At 46.1% G+C, this 17,711-nt stretch overlaps 1 protein-coding gene across 4 annotated transcripts in view; it reads left to right on the top strand.

The window, feature by feature from the left end:
* Positions 1 to 17,711, top strand: part of NSG1 (neuronal vesicle trafficking associated 1) — a 165,069-nt gene that overhangs the window by 85,836 nt on the left and 61,522 nt on the right. For all 4 annotated transcript variants that reach the window (XM_068277356.1, XM_068277366.1, XM_068277375.1 and 1 more), the window contains one exon: positions 9,536 to 9,652. In XM_068277356.1, the coding sequence (XP_068133457.1) occupies positions 9,536 to 9,652 (117 nt within the window). The remainder of the gene's footprint in view (positions 1 to 9,535; positions 9,653 to 17,711) is intronic.

Raw genomic sequence — 17,711 nt, 5'->3', positions numbered from 1 at the left:
GCCCTGTACTGGAGACTATGTGTCTCCAGTACAGGGCTTCGGGCACCATCTTGCCGTAGCCCTGTCAGCGCGGGAGACCAGAGCAGGAGGAACAAGACGGTCCTTGCCTGGTGAAATGTTTGCCCGCATTGCGTTTCTTGCCTGGTGAAATGTTTGCCCGCATTGCATTTCTTGCCTGCTGAAATGTTTGCCCGCATTGCATTTCTTGCCTGGTGAAATGTTTGCCCGCATTACGTTTCTTGCCTGGTGAAATGTTTGCCCGCATTACGTTTCTTGCCTGGTGAAATGTTTGCCCGCATTGCGTTTCCTTTCTGGTGAAATAATTGCCCGCATTGCGTTTCTTACCTGGTGAAATGTTTGCCCGCAGTGCGTTTCTTACCTGGTGAAATATTTGCCCGCAGTGCGTTTCTTGCCTGGTGAAATGTTTGCCCGCAGTGCGTTTCTTGCCTGGTGAAATGTTTGCCCGCAGTGCGTTTCTTGCCTGGTGAAATGTTTGCCCGCAGTGCGTTTCTTGCCTGGTGAAATGTTTGCCCGCAGTGCGTTTCTTGCCTGGTGAAATGTTTGCCCGCAGTGCGTTTCTTGCCTAGTGAAATGTTTGCCCGCATTACGTTTCTTGCCTGGTGAAATGTTTTCCCGCAGTGCGTTTCTTGCCTGGTGAAATGTTTGCCCGCAGTGCGTTTCTTGCCTGGTGAAATGTTTGCCCGCAGTGCATTTCTTGCCTGGTGAAATGTTTGCCCGCATTGCGTTTCTTTTCTGGTGAAATGTTTGCCCGCATTGCGTTTATTTTGTACTGACATGTTGCCCGCATTGCGTTTATTTTGTACTGACATGTTTGCCCACATTGCGTTTATTTTGTACTGACATGCTTGCCCGCATTGCGTTTATTTTGTACTGACATGTTTGCCCGCATTGCATTTATTTTATACTGACATGTTTGCCCGCATTGCATTTATTTTATACTGACATGTTTGCCCGCATTGCATTTATTTTATACTGACATGTTGCCCGCATTGCGGTTATTTTGTGCTGACATGTTACCTATTGCGTTTATTTTCTGGTGTCCGGGGTAACTGTTACTGCATTTATTATTTAATGGTCATAGATGGCTATGTTTGCTGCTTTGTGGTTACGGTATACTATTAGCATCACACAGTTTCTGCACACCCATGATGCAAAGTCTCGTTTGTCCACATCATGGCGTAAACACTGCTTTCTTATGCCTCGCTGTTACTTCATTACGTTAGCTCCGCCCATACAATGTCATGGCCACGCCCATTTTTCGCCGCGGCACGCGCCGCAGCCCCCCGCCCCCGGTCTTCGGCGCTGCGCGCTCCTCAGTCCTCCCCACTTTTCGCCGCGGCGCGCTGAGCGCGCTGCCCCCCCCCCCCCACGCCCCCCTCCCCGTCCCAGGTTGGACTCACAAAAATCTGGTCACTCTACTGAAGGGCGTAACAGCCAGGAAGGGGGGCAGCGGGCACAGCTGTGGGGAGGGGGGGTCGGATCCCCCCCACTCACCTGGGTCCCCCCGTCCACTCTCTCCCTCCAGCTATGAGCACAGCGTGTCCCAGTGTGTCAGGCAGCGGGTGGGTGAAGTAATTAATCACCTCTTCCTCACTTCCTGCAATGCCGCCCAATGTGCAGTGGGCAGCACTGCAGTAAGTGAACGAGCGGTGGTACGCACGCTGGAACGCGGAAGGAAGAGGTGATTAATTACTTCACCCACCCCCTGCCTGACACACTGGGACACGCTGCACTCATAGCTGGAGAGCGGACGGGGGGACCCAGGTGAGTGAGGGGGGGTCCGAACTCCCTACCCACTGCTGTGCCTGCTGCCCCCTTTCCTGGCTTCTACCCCCTCCAGCTCGCCCCTCCCCCACACCCACAGCCAGGTGGGAGCCCCCCCCCCCCACTTCCGCCGCCTGAGGAACCTGCCTCACCCCGCCTCATGGGTGGCCCGAGGCTGATTAAAACATGCTAGCCAACTAGTTAAGTACATATGCAGGTAACTTTTCTTCCATAATAGCACCATCATTTGGACAATCTGCTCTGCTCAAAAGTCTGTTTATGATATTTATATTTGGTTCCTACCATTGCGGAACTAGTTAGTGTTCATTTTATCACCTGAGCTAGGCAGAAAATATCTAAAGCTTGCCATACAAATACCGATTTTGATCACCTAGATGTGCCCCGCCAGCCAGCCATTGTGCCCCCTTTTGCCCCTCCCCCCCAAATGTGAAGCTGGAGCTGCTGCCACTAGTTTGATGGCTTTTAGTGGAGAAGAGCAGTGTTAATTTAATGTTTAGGTGAAGGAAAGCTCTAATGTCATGATAATTTAGCCTTACCATATGATATGCGTCTCTCTCTCTCTCTCTCTCTCTCTCTCTCTCTCTCTCTCTCTCTCTCTCTCTCTCTCTCTCTCTCTCTCTCTCTCTCTCTCTCTCTCTCTCTCTCTCTCTCTCTCTCTCTCTCTCTCTCTCTCTCTCTCTCTCTCCTAGTTTTTGTTAACAAATTAAAATGTGATAGATAGCAGCCGATTCCTGGCAGAAGTGCAGCTCTTACCGATAATTCCTTCCTACGTGATGCGCATCTTTGGCACCAGGAAGTGCGGATGGACTGCATGGCTTGTGTGAGGACTCCGAGGAGAAGGCTTGTGAGAGGAGAAGGCTTGTGTGAGGAGAAGGCTTGTGATAGGAAAAGGCTTGTGAGAGGAGAAGGCTTGTGAGAGGAGAAGGCTTGTGAGAGGAGAAGGCTTGTGAGAGGAGAAGGCTTGTGAGAGGAGAAGGCTTGTGAGAGGAAAAGGCTTGTGAGAGGAGAAGGCTTGTGAGAGGAGAAGGCTTGTGAGAGGAGAAGGCTTGTGAGAGGAGAAGGCTTGTGAGAGGAGACGGCTTGTGAGAGGAGACGGCTTGTGAGAGGAGACGGCTTGTGAGAGGAGACGGCTTGTGAGAGGAGAAGGCTTGTGAGAGGAGAAGGCTTGTGAGAGGAGACGGCAGGCTTGTGTGAGGAGAAGGCTTGTGTGAGGAGAAGGCTGTTTAGTAAAAAATGAGCACAATGAGGAAATGTCAAATGGAAAGATGGACGGAAGCACTGATTGTTGAATTTCTGCTGCAGATGAGGCATAATAACGTGGCAGGACATTGGCCTCAATTCACTAAGCTTCTCTCCTGTCTAATAATGTTTCTGAGTTGTTTCTAGTGTTATCGCCATGGTGATAAGGCATGTAGTATTCACTAAACAATATACCTCAGGCAAACCTAAACTTAACTCTTCTGTCATTAAAGGAAATCAGAGATGAATGCTTTGGCACAACATAAGCATATCCCCCGATAGATTTTACAAAATAAATATTATACCTGGTATTTTCGCCGCTCTGCTGTGCCTTTTTTGCGTTTTTTACTAAAACTCCATGCAAAACACAGTTCATCAGACAAGCATATTATTTAGTGGTTAAGCAAAGGTGGGGGGAAAGGCTGCGCATTGGTGGTCATTTCAGATGCAGCCTTAGTGGTATGCGCTGGCGTTCTCCTCGCTGTTCAACAAAATGTAAGTTACACATTTTTTTTGCTTAGCTGCTCCCAAGGTTTTAAATTTAGGTTAGGTCACTTGCCCGGAGGTTTGCCTCACCGTGGCGCAAGTGTCTAGTATAATATACTTTGCATGCAAACCATATTGGAAGCTAAAGTTCCTCCTAGCTTAATAAATATTAGCACTTGTCTTGGATGCAGGGCATGCAATTTTCAGTCTGACAGAGGCGGTGTATGCCTATGCGATTAACCATTCAATTGCAACATGTGTTTAGGGATGCGCAGCCTTTCCCCCCACCTTTTCTTAACTTTGTAACTGTATAACTATCAGGTTAGCTGCTCCCAGCCCCTCCTCCTGAGTTTCCTGTTTGCATAATAAGTAGTAGCAGATTTGCATATGATTTGCATCTGAATTGAATGCGAAGTGTGCTGAAAATCTATTTAGGTGCTTCACACTGAGCTGGTGGTCATTTCAGATGTAGCCTTAAAGGGAACCTTAACTGAGAGTGATATGGATGTTTCCTGTTAAACAATACCAGTTGCCTGGCAGTCCAGCTGATTTCTGTGACTGCAATAGTGGCTGAATCACATCCTGAAACAAGCATGCAGCTAATCCAGTCTGACTTCAGTCAGAGCACCTGATCTGCATGCTTGTTCAGGGGCGTTGGCTAAAAGTATTAGAGACACAGGATCAGCAGGCGATTCAGGCAACTGGTATTATTTTAAAAGGAAAAATCCATATCCTTGTCAGTTTAGGTTCCCTTTAATGGTATGCGCTGGCGTTCTCCTCGATATTATTTAGTGGGCTGTGTGCAAAATGAAATCACCATTTCTAAAAACCTCTTATGACTAACAATTATAGATAAAAAAAAAACATTTTTCATAGCTCCTTCCTCCATACCAGCAGCTCCTCCCATCTCATCACAGCTCTCTGTAATGCTGCAAATATACAGAACAGGAAAGCAGAGCCAGAAGGGGGCAGGCTTGGGCTTGAAAAGACATCAGAGAAACAGACTCAGCTATAATGATTCCTGCGCAAAGCCAGACTGATAGCTCAGACATTGCTGCGGCGACATCGGGACGTGGTTGTGGTGGTGGTGTGAGGAGCATAGCGGCTGAGCCCTAGCACCGTTTTTCAACAGGCGGGCTTAGTTCTAGTTATAATAATACTTTGTCCACCCCAAATTTTCTTGTGGTTCAACCCCCATGTACAGTACAGCAGACACCCTTGCATTCTGTGTGTACAGCAGACACCCTTACATTCTGTGTGTACAGCAGACACCCTTACATTCTGTGTGTACAGCAGACACCCTTACATTCTGTGTGTACAGCAGACACCCTTACATTCTGTGTGTACAGCAGACACCCTTACATTCTGTGTGTACAGCAGACACCCTTACATTCGGTGTGTACAGCAGACACCCTTACATTCGGTGTGTACAGCAGACACCCTTACATTCTGTGTGTACAGCAGACACCCTCACATTCTGTGTGTACAGCAGACACCCTTACATTCTGTGTGTACAGCAGATCCCCTCACATTCTGTGTGTACAGCAGACACCCTCACATTCTGTGTGTACAGCAGACCCCCTCACATTCTGTGTGTACAGCAGACACCCTCACATTCTGTGTGTACAGCAGACACCCTCACATTCTATGTGTACAGCAGACCCCCTCACACTCTGTGTGCACTACCCCCTGTTCGTTTGGCTTAGTCCTCTGTTTCCTTTGCAGCACCTCCCATCTTCCACGTGTAGCTCCCTATTGGCAGCCTCCCTTTTTTCATTTGCAGCAACCCATCTTCCATGTCCAGCCACCACACTGGGTAGCAGCTGCTCTGACCCTAGCCTGTCCAATAATCCTGCCTTGCCCTTGAGCAATAATCATTACTCTTGGCCATACTGAAGAAGTCCTGAACTCTCTGGTATTATACTTCTGGTCTTGGTAGATGCCTTTTTTTGCCAAGAATTTGGGTATGGCCGACCTAGAATGAAGAATGTGGACATAGCAGACATCTCTTGGTCCGCTGTCCCCAGTGTCATTGGCATACCCTTCAGTTATCCATTGTGTTGGATCCCACTCGGCCTACCCTTATTGCAGTTCCATTGTAGTTCCCACAGCAGGAGCCCTCCTGTTTCTTCTCCCCTTCTCTCTCCATAGAGCATAATAGGCTGCTTTGCAGATAGGAGAGCAGCAAGTCTGTACAGCCAGAGCAGGATCATCCACAAGGCAACCTAGGCAGGTGCCTGGGCCCCAGTAAGAGTCAGGGGGCCCAACTGCCATTTTGTCTGACGCTTCTCTCATCTTAGATTACCAACAACCATAAGGAGGAACCAATGCTACTACCTTGCCTAGGGACCCCTGTCATCCTTATCCAGCTCTATGTAGGCCCAATGCAATGTGTGTGACCGTTATAAATTACTGAGCCTTTGTAGTTTGGATATTACTCTGTTAATTTACTGAGTTTATCTGTAGCTCTCTTATACCCCCAAGCCTGCTGTTTTTACTTCAGTGCATCAGCTGGTTTATCAAAACACTATCAGTGGGAACCAAATGCGCAGCGTCGCACGCGCACACCAAGCACTTCAGCTGTGTACGCATCTAACATTCCTGTTGCCTGAAAACATCCATCTGTTAAAACCATTCATAGATACATTCACTTAGGTGTCCAGGGGTTTAAATCAAGAACATTTAGCTGTGTATATAGCGATTTTATTTTCAATTGGTAGATGCCGAAATGCATCCATCTGTGGAAGTAGATATTCCTGTGCTTATCATTGTTAACCCATAGAACAGAACACCCATGCTGCACACTATTACTATCCTCAGGTCATCTTTATCCGGGAGCCCCCTCCCCCGATACTCATATATAGGATGACACCTAATTTCAGACCCGCTTGCCCCTTCTACTTTATGGATATTCTGAATCTTCATGCACGCCTACTTGCAATTATCTGCCTCTGAAGAAGTAGCTGAATTAGTTGCGAGACGTGAGTTTGAGTTAGGCTACACATTGTATAGCTGTACTGACATGATGAGGCAATTGTGTTTTTACTGATGACTGTATACCTGACTTTTATATCCTAATCATTGAAAGTTATGTTTTATACATATGTGATGGACTTTGACTAGGCCCTGAAACCCTACTTACTTTCTTTCTTTCTTTGCTCTGGTTTGAGAACACCCATGTGTTTGATACCTGAGGAAAATGGACTTAGGCCTGGTCCTATGTAGTGTTGATCGAACAGTGCTCGGCACTGTTCGTTATTTCCCGAACATTGGCGTGGCAGGCAGCCAATAATCGGCGACGATGCTTTTTCCACAGCTATGGTCACAGCCTAGCTGGCTTTGACCATAGCTGTGATTGGCCGAGCGGGTCACGTGTTCAGGTATATAAATACCCGAACGTGCAGCTGGCTCCGCCATTCGCATTGGGGTTTAGCTTGGGGTAGGTAGGACTAGGAGACAGAGCTAGCGGTTAGGTGCCAGCACTGCCAGCCAGGCCAGCCACAGTGCCCCAGCCTCACCACCACTGCCAGCAGCAGCCACAGTGCCCCAGCCTGACCACTGCCAGCAGCAGCCACAGAGCCCCTGCCTCACCACTGCCAGCAGCAGCCACAGAGCCCCTGCCTCACCACTGCCAGGCATTGGCATTTTGCAGCAGCCACAGTGCCCCAGCCTCACCACTGCCAGCAGCAGCCACAAAGCCCCAGCCTCGCCACTGCCAGCAGCAGCCACAGAGCCCCTGCCTCACCACTGCCAGGCATTGGCAGCAGCCACAGTGCCCCAGCCTCACCACTGGCAGCAGCCACAGTGCCCCTGCCTCACCACTGCCAGCAGGCACTGCCAGCCCACTGCCAGCAGCCACTGCACCCATTTTTTTTGTTGCCAGGTCAGCCACAGTGCACCTGCCTCACCACTGCCAGCAGGCACTGCCAACAGCCACCGTGCCAATCATATTTGGTCCCAGGACAACCACTGTCAGCGTGTTGGTGCCAGGACACTGGGAGCAGCCTTTTTCCCAGCTGCCAACTGCAAAAACTTGTGCCCATCATAAAAAGCACAGTTTATTGCATTTTACGGTTACTTTGTGTTGTTAAAAAAAACAGTACTTTCAGTGCCAGCTGTGAAAACTAAAAAAAAAATGTGTTTTATTGGCAGTCAAGTATAATTGGCGCACTGCTCTGCTCTGTCCGTTGTATGTCTGTTGCAGTGTTGTCCAGTTTGGTCCGCTGCATACAAATATGGCCAGGATTGCATTTCCAGATAGTGGACTGCATTGCTATTCATCCAATAGCGGTAGACCCTGCAATGAACCTGAGGGTGGTATAGCGCATCCATGCAAAATAGATAGCCGTACCTAAAATGCAACAATTAATAATACCGATTTTGCAATACAACTTTTGCATTAATAGACAAAGTTAATGGCGTTTGAAGGTAAAATGACAAAATATTTCTTCTTGGCACCAAGGTGTGAAATGCCATTTGGCATTTTCCATGAATGTGTATGCACCTTTAGTTTCCATAGAGACGGGGGTTACCTGTGTTTGGCGAGCTCACCATTCTCTAAAGAAGACCATGCAATGATGGCAAGGGCAACAAATTTTGCATGTTTTTAAAAATACAGTAACATGGTATGATTCATATTACGGTTTATAAAAAACAGGCAACAGAGTTTCAGGCACTTATAATGGAAGCAGGAAATGTGGGCACCTGCGGCAAATAGACTATTTGGACCCCCATAGGCGCTAATGAAAAATATCGGTTATTGAGTGCCAAAGGCAGAAATTTAGGCGCCCGATTAATGGTGGACACCAAGCCCATCCAACGGAAATTTTTTATTTGAAGAATTATTGGTTTGAAAATTATAATTTTGAAATTCATTTTGAGAATTATCATTTTGTAAATTATCATTTTTAAATCTGTTGTAGACATGCATCGTTTTTCGAATTAACATTATTTGGTGCAGAGGGAGGGGGTTTTAAAGTTAGGTGTCAGAAAGGGGAGTTTAGGGATAGACATCAGAAAGCGGGGGGTCAGGGGTCAGGAATGGGGGATTTAGGGTTCTGCATCAGGAAGATGTATTTTAGGGTTAGGCATCAGAAAGGGAGGTTTTAGGGTTAGGCATCAGGAAGGCGGGGTCTTAGGGTTAGGTGTCAGGAATGGGTGGGGCGGGGGAAGTCTTAGGGTTAGGCATCAGGAAGGAGAGTCTTAGTGTTAAGTATCGAAGGGGGGAGGGTTCTAAGTGAGAGTAGGGTTAGTAGAAAAATATTGGTGATACATTGGGATGCGAAAGTTGGGGCAACCTTGTTAATCGTCATGATTTTCCTGTATAAATCGTTGGTTGTTACGATAAAAAAAGTCAGTTAATATATCATATAGGAGACACGCACAGTGATATTTGAGAAGTGAAATTAAGTTTATTGGATTTACAAAAAGTGCGCAATAATTGTTTAAACAAAATTAGGCAGGGGCATAATATTGGGCAACACAAAAAAGAAATGAGATCAATATTTAGTAGATCCTCCTTTTGCACAGCATGATTAACAAGATTGCCCAAACGTTCGCATCCCACTGTATATACCAGTATTTTACAATCCTCATTACCACGGTAAATATTTTTTGTGTTAATTTATCACCCAAAATACAACAGTATTTATCATTTACACTGATTTCAACTTCACCCCACACCCTTTTAATAATGTTATTTTACCATATTTATTAGTCTAACAAGATATTCACAAAAAAATGAGAAAAAACATTGTTGTATAAGCTATTTTGCAATTTTGGCTTCACCCCGCTCCCTTTTAACACCGCTATTTTAACATATCTATTATATCTAATGGAGATAAAGATGAAGAAACCATGAAAAACATTGTTATAAGCCATATTTTGAAATTTCAGCACCACCCCACGTCCTTTTTTCCTCGCACCCTTATTTAATGTATGCCTTATAACAGCAGATCCACTTTATTTCGTGATGCAGATTAATCATTTTTTTCCCTTTTTACAGGTTGTGGTGAAAACAAAGACGGAGTATGAACGAGATCACAAGAAAGGGAAATTCCGTCCTCCGAAGATCGCAGAGTTCACGATCAGCATCAGTGAGGGGGTGTCTGAAAGGTTCAAGGTAAGCAATATTATTTTAAATAGATACTAAAGTTTCTCAGCACCCCTAAAACTGTCAGAATGCGTGATGGCCTCAGACAGACATCTGCTAGACAAGAGTTACAGCCGTTCCCCTAAACAGCCATATGCTGCAGCGCATTCTCCAATTATTATATGCAAATGGGGCATCTGATTATGGGTAGATGTGCTAATCTCTGCTTCGGCAGAGATGTGCTGCAGTTTGAATCTTTGGGGTTTAGGAGTTTGGGTTAGCTTTAATCGGACCTTGAATTTAAAAGATTACACTTAACAAACAAACAAACACAGAACATTTATATCGCGCTTTTCTCCTGGCGGACTCAAAGCGCCAGAGCTGCAGCCACTAGGACGCGCTCTATAGGCAGTAGCAGTGTTAGGGAGTCTTGCCCAAGGTCCTCTACTGATTAGGTACTGGCTTACTGAACAGGCAGAGCCGAGATTTGAACCCAGGTCTCCTGTGTCAGAGGCAGGGCCCTTAACCATTACACTATCCAGCCAATTACCTGGGGCTTCTTCCAGCTCAGGGTAGGCGGCAAGGTCCCGCGGTGTCCTCCTGGCTTGTCGGCGTCACCCGGCGACACCTGGGCCTGGTGTCGGCCGACTCTTCCTGATTAATGACGCTATGCGTCATCATGCCGGCCGCTTCGCGTCATCATGGCAGCCAACGTGACAGGTCTGCGCATGCGTGGGTTTTCCAGGTGACTCCGATAACGGGGGGGGGGGGGGGGGGCGGGCGGCGGAGGCACAAGGAGAGGAGCCAGGAGGACGCCACGGGACCTCGCCGCCTACGGTGAGTTTTTATTAGTCACAGATCAGGGAGAATTGGACAGGCTAAACTCTCTAAATACATCAAGGGTGCATTTTTCTATGTTTTCTTTCTGTCCTGTGCAAGAATTTAGGTCTGCTTTAAAGGGGAAGCATGCTTTCAGTTTATTGTTGTGTATTGAATATATTTACCGTATAACAAACATTATTTCAGTTTGCGTACGCTCCCTTCATGTGCCTATACAACATGGCCAATTAAAAAGTGTGTCTAGCGAAACTTCCAGAAGGGTTTGTCACAGCCTGCTGTGTGTGTCAAAACTTGCTGCCTCAGATGTGCAAAGAGAATAATAAGGCTTATAGGCTTGCTCTGCAGTGTGCGCAGTGTTGTGAGTGACTGCATTGCTGCAGTATGTACAGAACTGTCATGTGTCGTATTATTTGCAGAGGTCGGTTGTTCACTGTGAATTGTTCGTATGCAAGGGTGATCCTGGGGTGCATGGCACCTGGGTGCAAGATTTTCTCTGGCGCCTATGGGAGTGGTTAAATTAACCACGCCTAACCACACCCATGTCCTGCCTAATCACACCCAAACCTTCCACCTCTTTACGCATGCATGCGATACCCCATTCCTACCCCTCTTCCATGGGCTTGCTCCTGGCTGGCTTTGGCTGCCTGCAAGTCTGCTAGTCTCTGGACTGACTCAGGCTGAGAGGCTCTGCGAGTGCAACGCAGTCACACACTGCGTATTTATGGCTGCCTGCGGCCACCCTACTCTTGCTCGCTGTCGTCAGCTCCTCCCCCCCCCAAGCCCAAGCGTGAGGTGGGCTGCCTGTATCTTTCCCGTTGCGCCGCACAGCCTGCCAGTGTTGCCAACCTTTCAAGTTACTTTTTACTGACAATTACCTAAAAATTTACTGACAAAAGATTTTTACTGACAACATTTCCCCACTAAATGCACATAAGAGACAGCGTTTCACCAGTAAATGCACGTAATGACAGACAATCTTTCATCAGTAAATGCACATAATGAGAGACAGCTTTTCACCAGTAAATGCACATAAGAGACCGTTTTTTTCACCAGTAAATGCACATAACAAGAGACCGCTTTTCACCAGTAAATGCACATAATAAGAGACATCTTTTCACCAGTAAATGCACATAATAAGAGACAGCTTTTCACCAGTAAATGCACATAAGAGACCGCTTTTCACCAGTAAATGCACATAATAAGAGACAGCTTTTCACCAGTAAATGCACATAATAAGAGGCCGCTTTTCACCAGCAAATGCACATAATAAGAGGCCGCTTTTTACCAGCAAATGCACATAATAAGACACAGCTTTTCACCAGTAAATGCACATAATAAGAGACAGCTTTTCACCAGCAAATGCACATAATGACACACAGCCAGTGTCCCCAGTATATGTAGCCAGGGAGTATATGTGCCCAGTATATGTAGCCAGGGGGTATATGTGCCCAGTAGATGTAGCCAGGGGGTATATGTGCCCAGTAGATGTAGCCAGGGGGTATATGTGCCCAGTAGATGTAGCCAGGGGGTATGTGTGCCATATTCACCAGTAAATGCACGTAATGACAGACAATCTTTCATCAGTAAATGCACATAATGAGAGACAGCTTTTCACCAGTAAATGCACATAAGAGACCGTTTTTTTCACCAGTAAATGCACATAACAAGAGACCGCTTTTCACCAGTAAATGCACATAAGAGACAACTTTTCACCTGTAAATGCACATAATAAGAGACAGCTTTTCACCAGTAAATGCACATAATAAGAGACAGCTTTTCACCAGTAAATGCACATAAGAGACCGCTTTTCACCAGTAAATGCACATAATAAGAGACAGCTTTTCACCAGTAAATGCACATAATAAGAGGCCGCTTTTCACCAGCAAATGCACATAATAAGAGGCCGCTTTTCACCAGCAAATGCACATAATAAGACACAGCTTTTCACCAGTAAATGCACATAATAAGAGACAGATTTTCACCAGTACATGCACATAATGACAAACAGCCAGTGTCCCCAGTATATGTAGCCAGGGGGTATATGTGCCCAGTATATGTAGCCAGGGGGTATATGTGCCCAGTATATGTAGCCAGGGGGTATATGTGCCCAGTAGATGTAGCCAGGGGGTATATGTGCCCAGTAGATGTAGCCAGGGGGTATATGTGCCCAGTAGATGTAGCCAGGGGGTATATGTGCCCAGTAGATGTAGCCAGGGGGTATATGTGCCCAGTAGATGTAGCCAGGGGGTATATGTGCCCAGTAGATGTAGCCAGGGATTATATGTGCCCAGTAGATGTAGCCAGGGGGTATATGTGCCCAGTAGATGTAGCCAGGGGGTATATGTGCCCAGTAGATGTAGCCAGGGGGTATATATGCCCAGTAGATGTAGTGAGTGACAGGGACTCCCTTTAGTTAGTGACACCCTCCCTCCCTCCCTCTCCTCCTCTAGCCGCCGCCGCTCCCCCCCCCCTCACCTTGCAGCAGCGTTAGACCTCGATCAGTGGGCGACCCGACCAGTAAGAGGGCGCCGGACGCACCCGCTCTATATGCGGAAGTGATGTCACTTCCGCATATCAGTGCGGCGGGCTAGGTCCTAGCGCTCGCACTATTGGTCGCTGCCTGATCGAGGTCTGACGCGGCGCCGGCGGCTAGAGGGAGAGAGAGATTGGCGGCCACAGGGGGAGAGCGGCGGCTGGGCGGCACCTCTCAGAGGCAGGCGCCTTGGTGCCTTGCACCCGCAGCACCCGCCCAGGCTCGGCCCTGTTCGTATGCAACAACTTTTACCTAATCTATGTACTTAGCTTAAATTACAAAGCTTGCAGTGTTCCTACTTCCTAACACCCCCATAACTAATTTCAGATACCATGTAAACCAATCTCATACATTTCTATATTTCCTCTATCAGTGTTCTCCAACCCTGTCCTCAAGGCCCACCAACAGTGCATGTTTTGTGGAAATCCACAGAGGCAGTTAATCAGCTCTGCTGAGACACTAATTACCTCACCTGTGCATGTTTGTGGTTTCCTGCAACATGTACTGTTGGTGAGCCTTGAGGAAAGGGTTGGGATACTCTGCTCTAGAATACCCTTCTATGGACCCATTCACCTATGTATGATTTTAGCATGTCCAGTTTTGTCTGTAGTGTTACCACAATGGACAACCCCAACACAGCTGTGATTTTCTCCAGAGAGAATGTACAGGTGTGGGGGTGGTCAAATGACCCCCTGGAGGGAAAAACAAACACAGAGACAGCGGAAACCCAGATGGTGCAGTAAGTCACGACAGAAAAAGTATTAAGCAAAAAACTAAATGTATACTCACAAAAGAGGGTTGCAGAAGGGCAAGCAACCACTGTAGACAGGTGGAAATTTATAAGCCACTCGGGTGTCCAGGCAAGCTGGGTGTGGTCGTGCTCTTGGTGAAAAAAAGAACCGGATGGGCGTAAAGGTAGCTAGGCTATGTAAAACCCTTTGTGTCTTTCAGAGAGCGTACGTGTGAGATCAACAGGTTCTAATAATCTAGTCATACCCAGAGTCCACTTGGAAACTTTTGGTCCCAGAGCCTTCTGTCATGCTGCCCCTACGTTTTTGGAACTCCTTACCTCAACAGATCAGGACAGCTCCATCCCTGGACATGTTTAAATCCAGACTGAAAACCCACCTGTTCAGTTTGGCATTTGCAGAAATATAACTTTTGTTGTGTGAACACTTCATCCTACTAATTACTGAATCTGAGAGAGCCTAAGAGCTTTGAGTCCTATGGGAGAAAAGCGCTATAGAAATGTTATTGTATTGTATTGTATTGTATTGATAAAGTGGCACACATCTGCTCAATCAAGTGAGGGAAGTAAACATAAAGTGTACTTGAAGGTATAAAAGTGCACCAAATGGATGCTTATCTCAGTAGAGTGAAGCCTCTGGATAATCCCAAGGCTCCCCCACCCCCCTCTCCTCCACCAATCCAGGGACAGGACCCCAGTGCCTCTTCGCTTGTCAAGGAGTGCACATGACCGGGCTCCTGTCTGTGAACGAGCACAGCCACACTGCACAGGATGCTTATTCTGCTGAGCTTGAGCGACTCAATGCCACTGCGCAGGTGCATGACATTCTGCACTGTGTGGCCTTGCTTGTTCCCAAACTTCCAGAGGGTCCCAGCGCGGAATCCGTGGTCTGGAGGAGGATGTGGCTTACTTAATTGATTGCACTGTAGAAACAGTAGATGGTTGAACTGTGTTAGTAAAAGCAAGAAGTTTTGAATCAGAATGATACAATTTATTGGCTGACTTAGAGATAAACAAAAACCCAGGACTGAAAGGTAAGAGTGCTGTCCACTACGCCATTTCCGTGGTGCCCAGTATGACATATAATATGAGCAGTGATTGGAGCTAAAGACAGGTGCGATTAAAAATGAAGGTATTATCCAGTTCAATCAAGAAGTTGTGAATCAGGATGATACCATTTATTGGCTAACTTAGAGTTAAATACAAAGTAAGCTTTTGGCTAATAATAAGCCTTCATCGGACTTGGTTCCTGCATATACTGACAAGATTTAAAAAAAAACACAGCTTATATACATTGGACATAAAGAGGAGAAATATTATTTTGCAAACATAAATAAATGTAATTAGATGCCTTAATTGCTAATTCAGGAGTGTTTTGCAGGCTTCATTCGGAGTCGGTTGTATGTTATGCTTAGGTAACTGGTGATCTTATCTATTTAGCTAGAATGCCTGTGAAACACTCCTGAATGAGCAATTAAGGCATCTAATAACATTTATTTATGTTTGCAAAAGAATATTTCTCCTTTGTATATCTAATGTATACAAGCTGTGCTTTTTTAAATCTTGTCAGTATATGCAGGAATCAAGTCCGATGAAGGCTTATTAGCCGAAAGCTTACTTTTTATTTACCTCTAAGTTAGCCAATAAATGGTATCATCCCGATTCAAACCTTCTTGATTGCACTAGATAACATCTTCAATATTGCTTCATTTTTAATTGCACCTGTCCTTAGCTCCATTCACTGCTCATAGTATATGTCATACTGGGCACCACTGAGGTGGCGTAGTGGACAGCACTCTTACCTTCCAGCACTGGGTCCCTGGTACAAATCTGGGCAAGGACACAATGTGCATGTAGATTGTACTGTATCTTCCACCCGTGTTGTGTGGGTTTCCTTTGGGCTCTCCCATTTCCTATCACATCCCAGAAACCTATAGACAAGTTAACTACCCCCTTCACTCCCTTTACCACTAAAATTGGCCTTATGGTAGCCATACACTAGCAGATGGCCACCGGATTTAACCAACAGATAATTTTTTTAATAGGTTTCATCTTGAAATGTAATAAAAATCTAATAAACCACCTGTAACTGCTGGGCCCCCAGGTCTCCCCTCATCCAGTGCTTCCCTAGGGCCCCTGCAGGGTGTTGGCAGTGGTGTGCTCTCATTTGTCCGCTGGAGCGCTGCCTCCAGTGTCCTGTCTCCATCCTGCCTCTTCCCCGTGATCCGGTGGCATTTCTGTAGTCACGTAACGTACATGCTGATGTCTCACAGAGGACGGGACAGAGACAGGACACCAAAGGGAGCTTGTGGTGGATTGGTGCTCTACTGCAAACACTGCAGGGGGAGCACGATCTTAGTTAGGGGAGTACCTGAGGGGAGGTCCATCGGTGGGTCATCAGTCTACTGCCACACCCTCTTTCAGGCAAAACCTTTCCTAAAATGATTGGTCATTTTGCTCAATTTCAGCCACAGATTGATTGAAATTACAATCGGGCAGCCATATTGGGGCATCAATATCTGGCAGATTGAATCACAGTGCTTGAATCTCCCAGGGACAATCAATAAGTGTTTAAGCACCCCTAGACTATGATAGAGGCAATACACAATGATTGTTTAGGACTGTTTAGGATTTAGGACTCGTCTATGCAGAGATGGATTATTTAAGATGTAATGGGGTCCTAGACAAGGTAGTAGATTTGGCCCCCTTGTGGTCTTTTTGGTAAAGAGTTGGAAAAGCTGAAGTCATCCATGTGTGTTAGGTACAAACTAATTTATAAATAATACATTTTGTTGACAAAACTGCGAGACTTCACAGGCCTTTTTACTGTAACCTGCGTATGGAATGCAGAGGACTTATTGCTTTCCCAGAATGCAGTGCACCAAATGAGGGAAGACTGCTGACCACAGACAATTGACAGATATATATTTCTGTGTATCCTCAGGGGGGATAGAAGAGTCTGGTAATTACAGGGATATCACACTCGCTGAAATCATCACTTCCGGCAATATCCAGGTCAGCCGAACAAAAGAAGCCCCCACACACACGTCAGCCCCGTGTATAAGGCCATTTGCAGCATTAGCTAATATACTTTTCCGTGAAATGGCATATTTGATCGGGTGCCCCCAGACATTTGTGTCACTTGATTTCTGGCTGCAGATTTGTCAGCATCCTATAATTTACTGCACAAAAGGCTTGTGATATTGATTTGCCGAGGAGGGAAGGAAACAGCCGGGGATGTAGTTATTAAGTAACATGGCTGATCATCTACATCTCAGGTATATTTTCCATCTTAATACAATACTTTAAGCCCGATGTGGCATATTTAGCACATGACAGTAAAGTATCCATATGCAGATAGCACCGGGGCCGGTGACATGAAAGATAGTGCAACTTGTAATATTTTGCAACTTGCTATACAGCGCATGGGGGGGGGGGGGGAGGGTTATTAGTTGCACACCATATCAATTTTGTTGCTGGTCTCTGCACCTGCTCTAAAACTGCAATATCTTTCCTGTAATGTGGTGCCCAGAACTGAATTCCAGTTGTGGCCTTACTAGAGAGTTAAACAGGGGCAATATTATGCTAGCATCTCGAGTTTTTATTTCCCTTTCAATGCATCACAAAATTTTATTCGCTTTAGCTGCAGCGGCTTGGCATTGAGTATGATTATTTAACTTGTTGACGATGAGCACTCCTAAGTCCTTCTCCAAGTTTGATGTCCCCATCTATATCCCGTTTATTTTGTATGGTGCTAGACCATTGGTACAACCAAATTGCAGGTCTTTACATTTTTTAACATTGAATTTTAGCTGCCATTTATGTGCCCATATAGCCATCCTATCCAGATCCCGTTGCAATATATCACTATCTTCCAGAGAGTTGATGATTCTGCACAATTTTGTATCATCTACAAAAATAGCAACATTGCTTACTACTGCATCTACTAAGACATTAATAAATAAATT

Source organism: Hyperolius riggenbachi, chromosome 1 (assembly GCF_040937935.1).
Source record: "Hyperolius riggenbachi isolate aHypRig1 chromosome 1, aHypRig1.pri, whole genome shotgun sequence".
NCBI lineage: Eukaryota > Metazoa > Chordata > Amphibia > Anura > Hyperoliidae > Hyperolius > Hyperolius riggenbachi.
The sequence above is the reverse complement of the archived record's forward strand: the minus strand, read 5'-3'. Positions and strand labels throughout refer to the sequence as shown.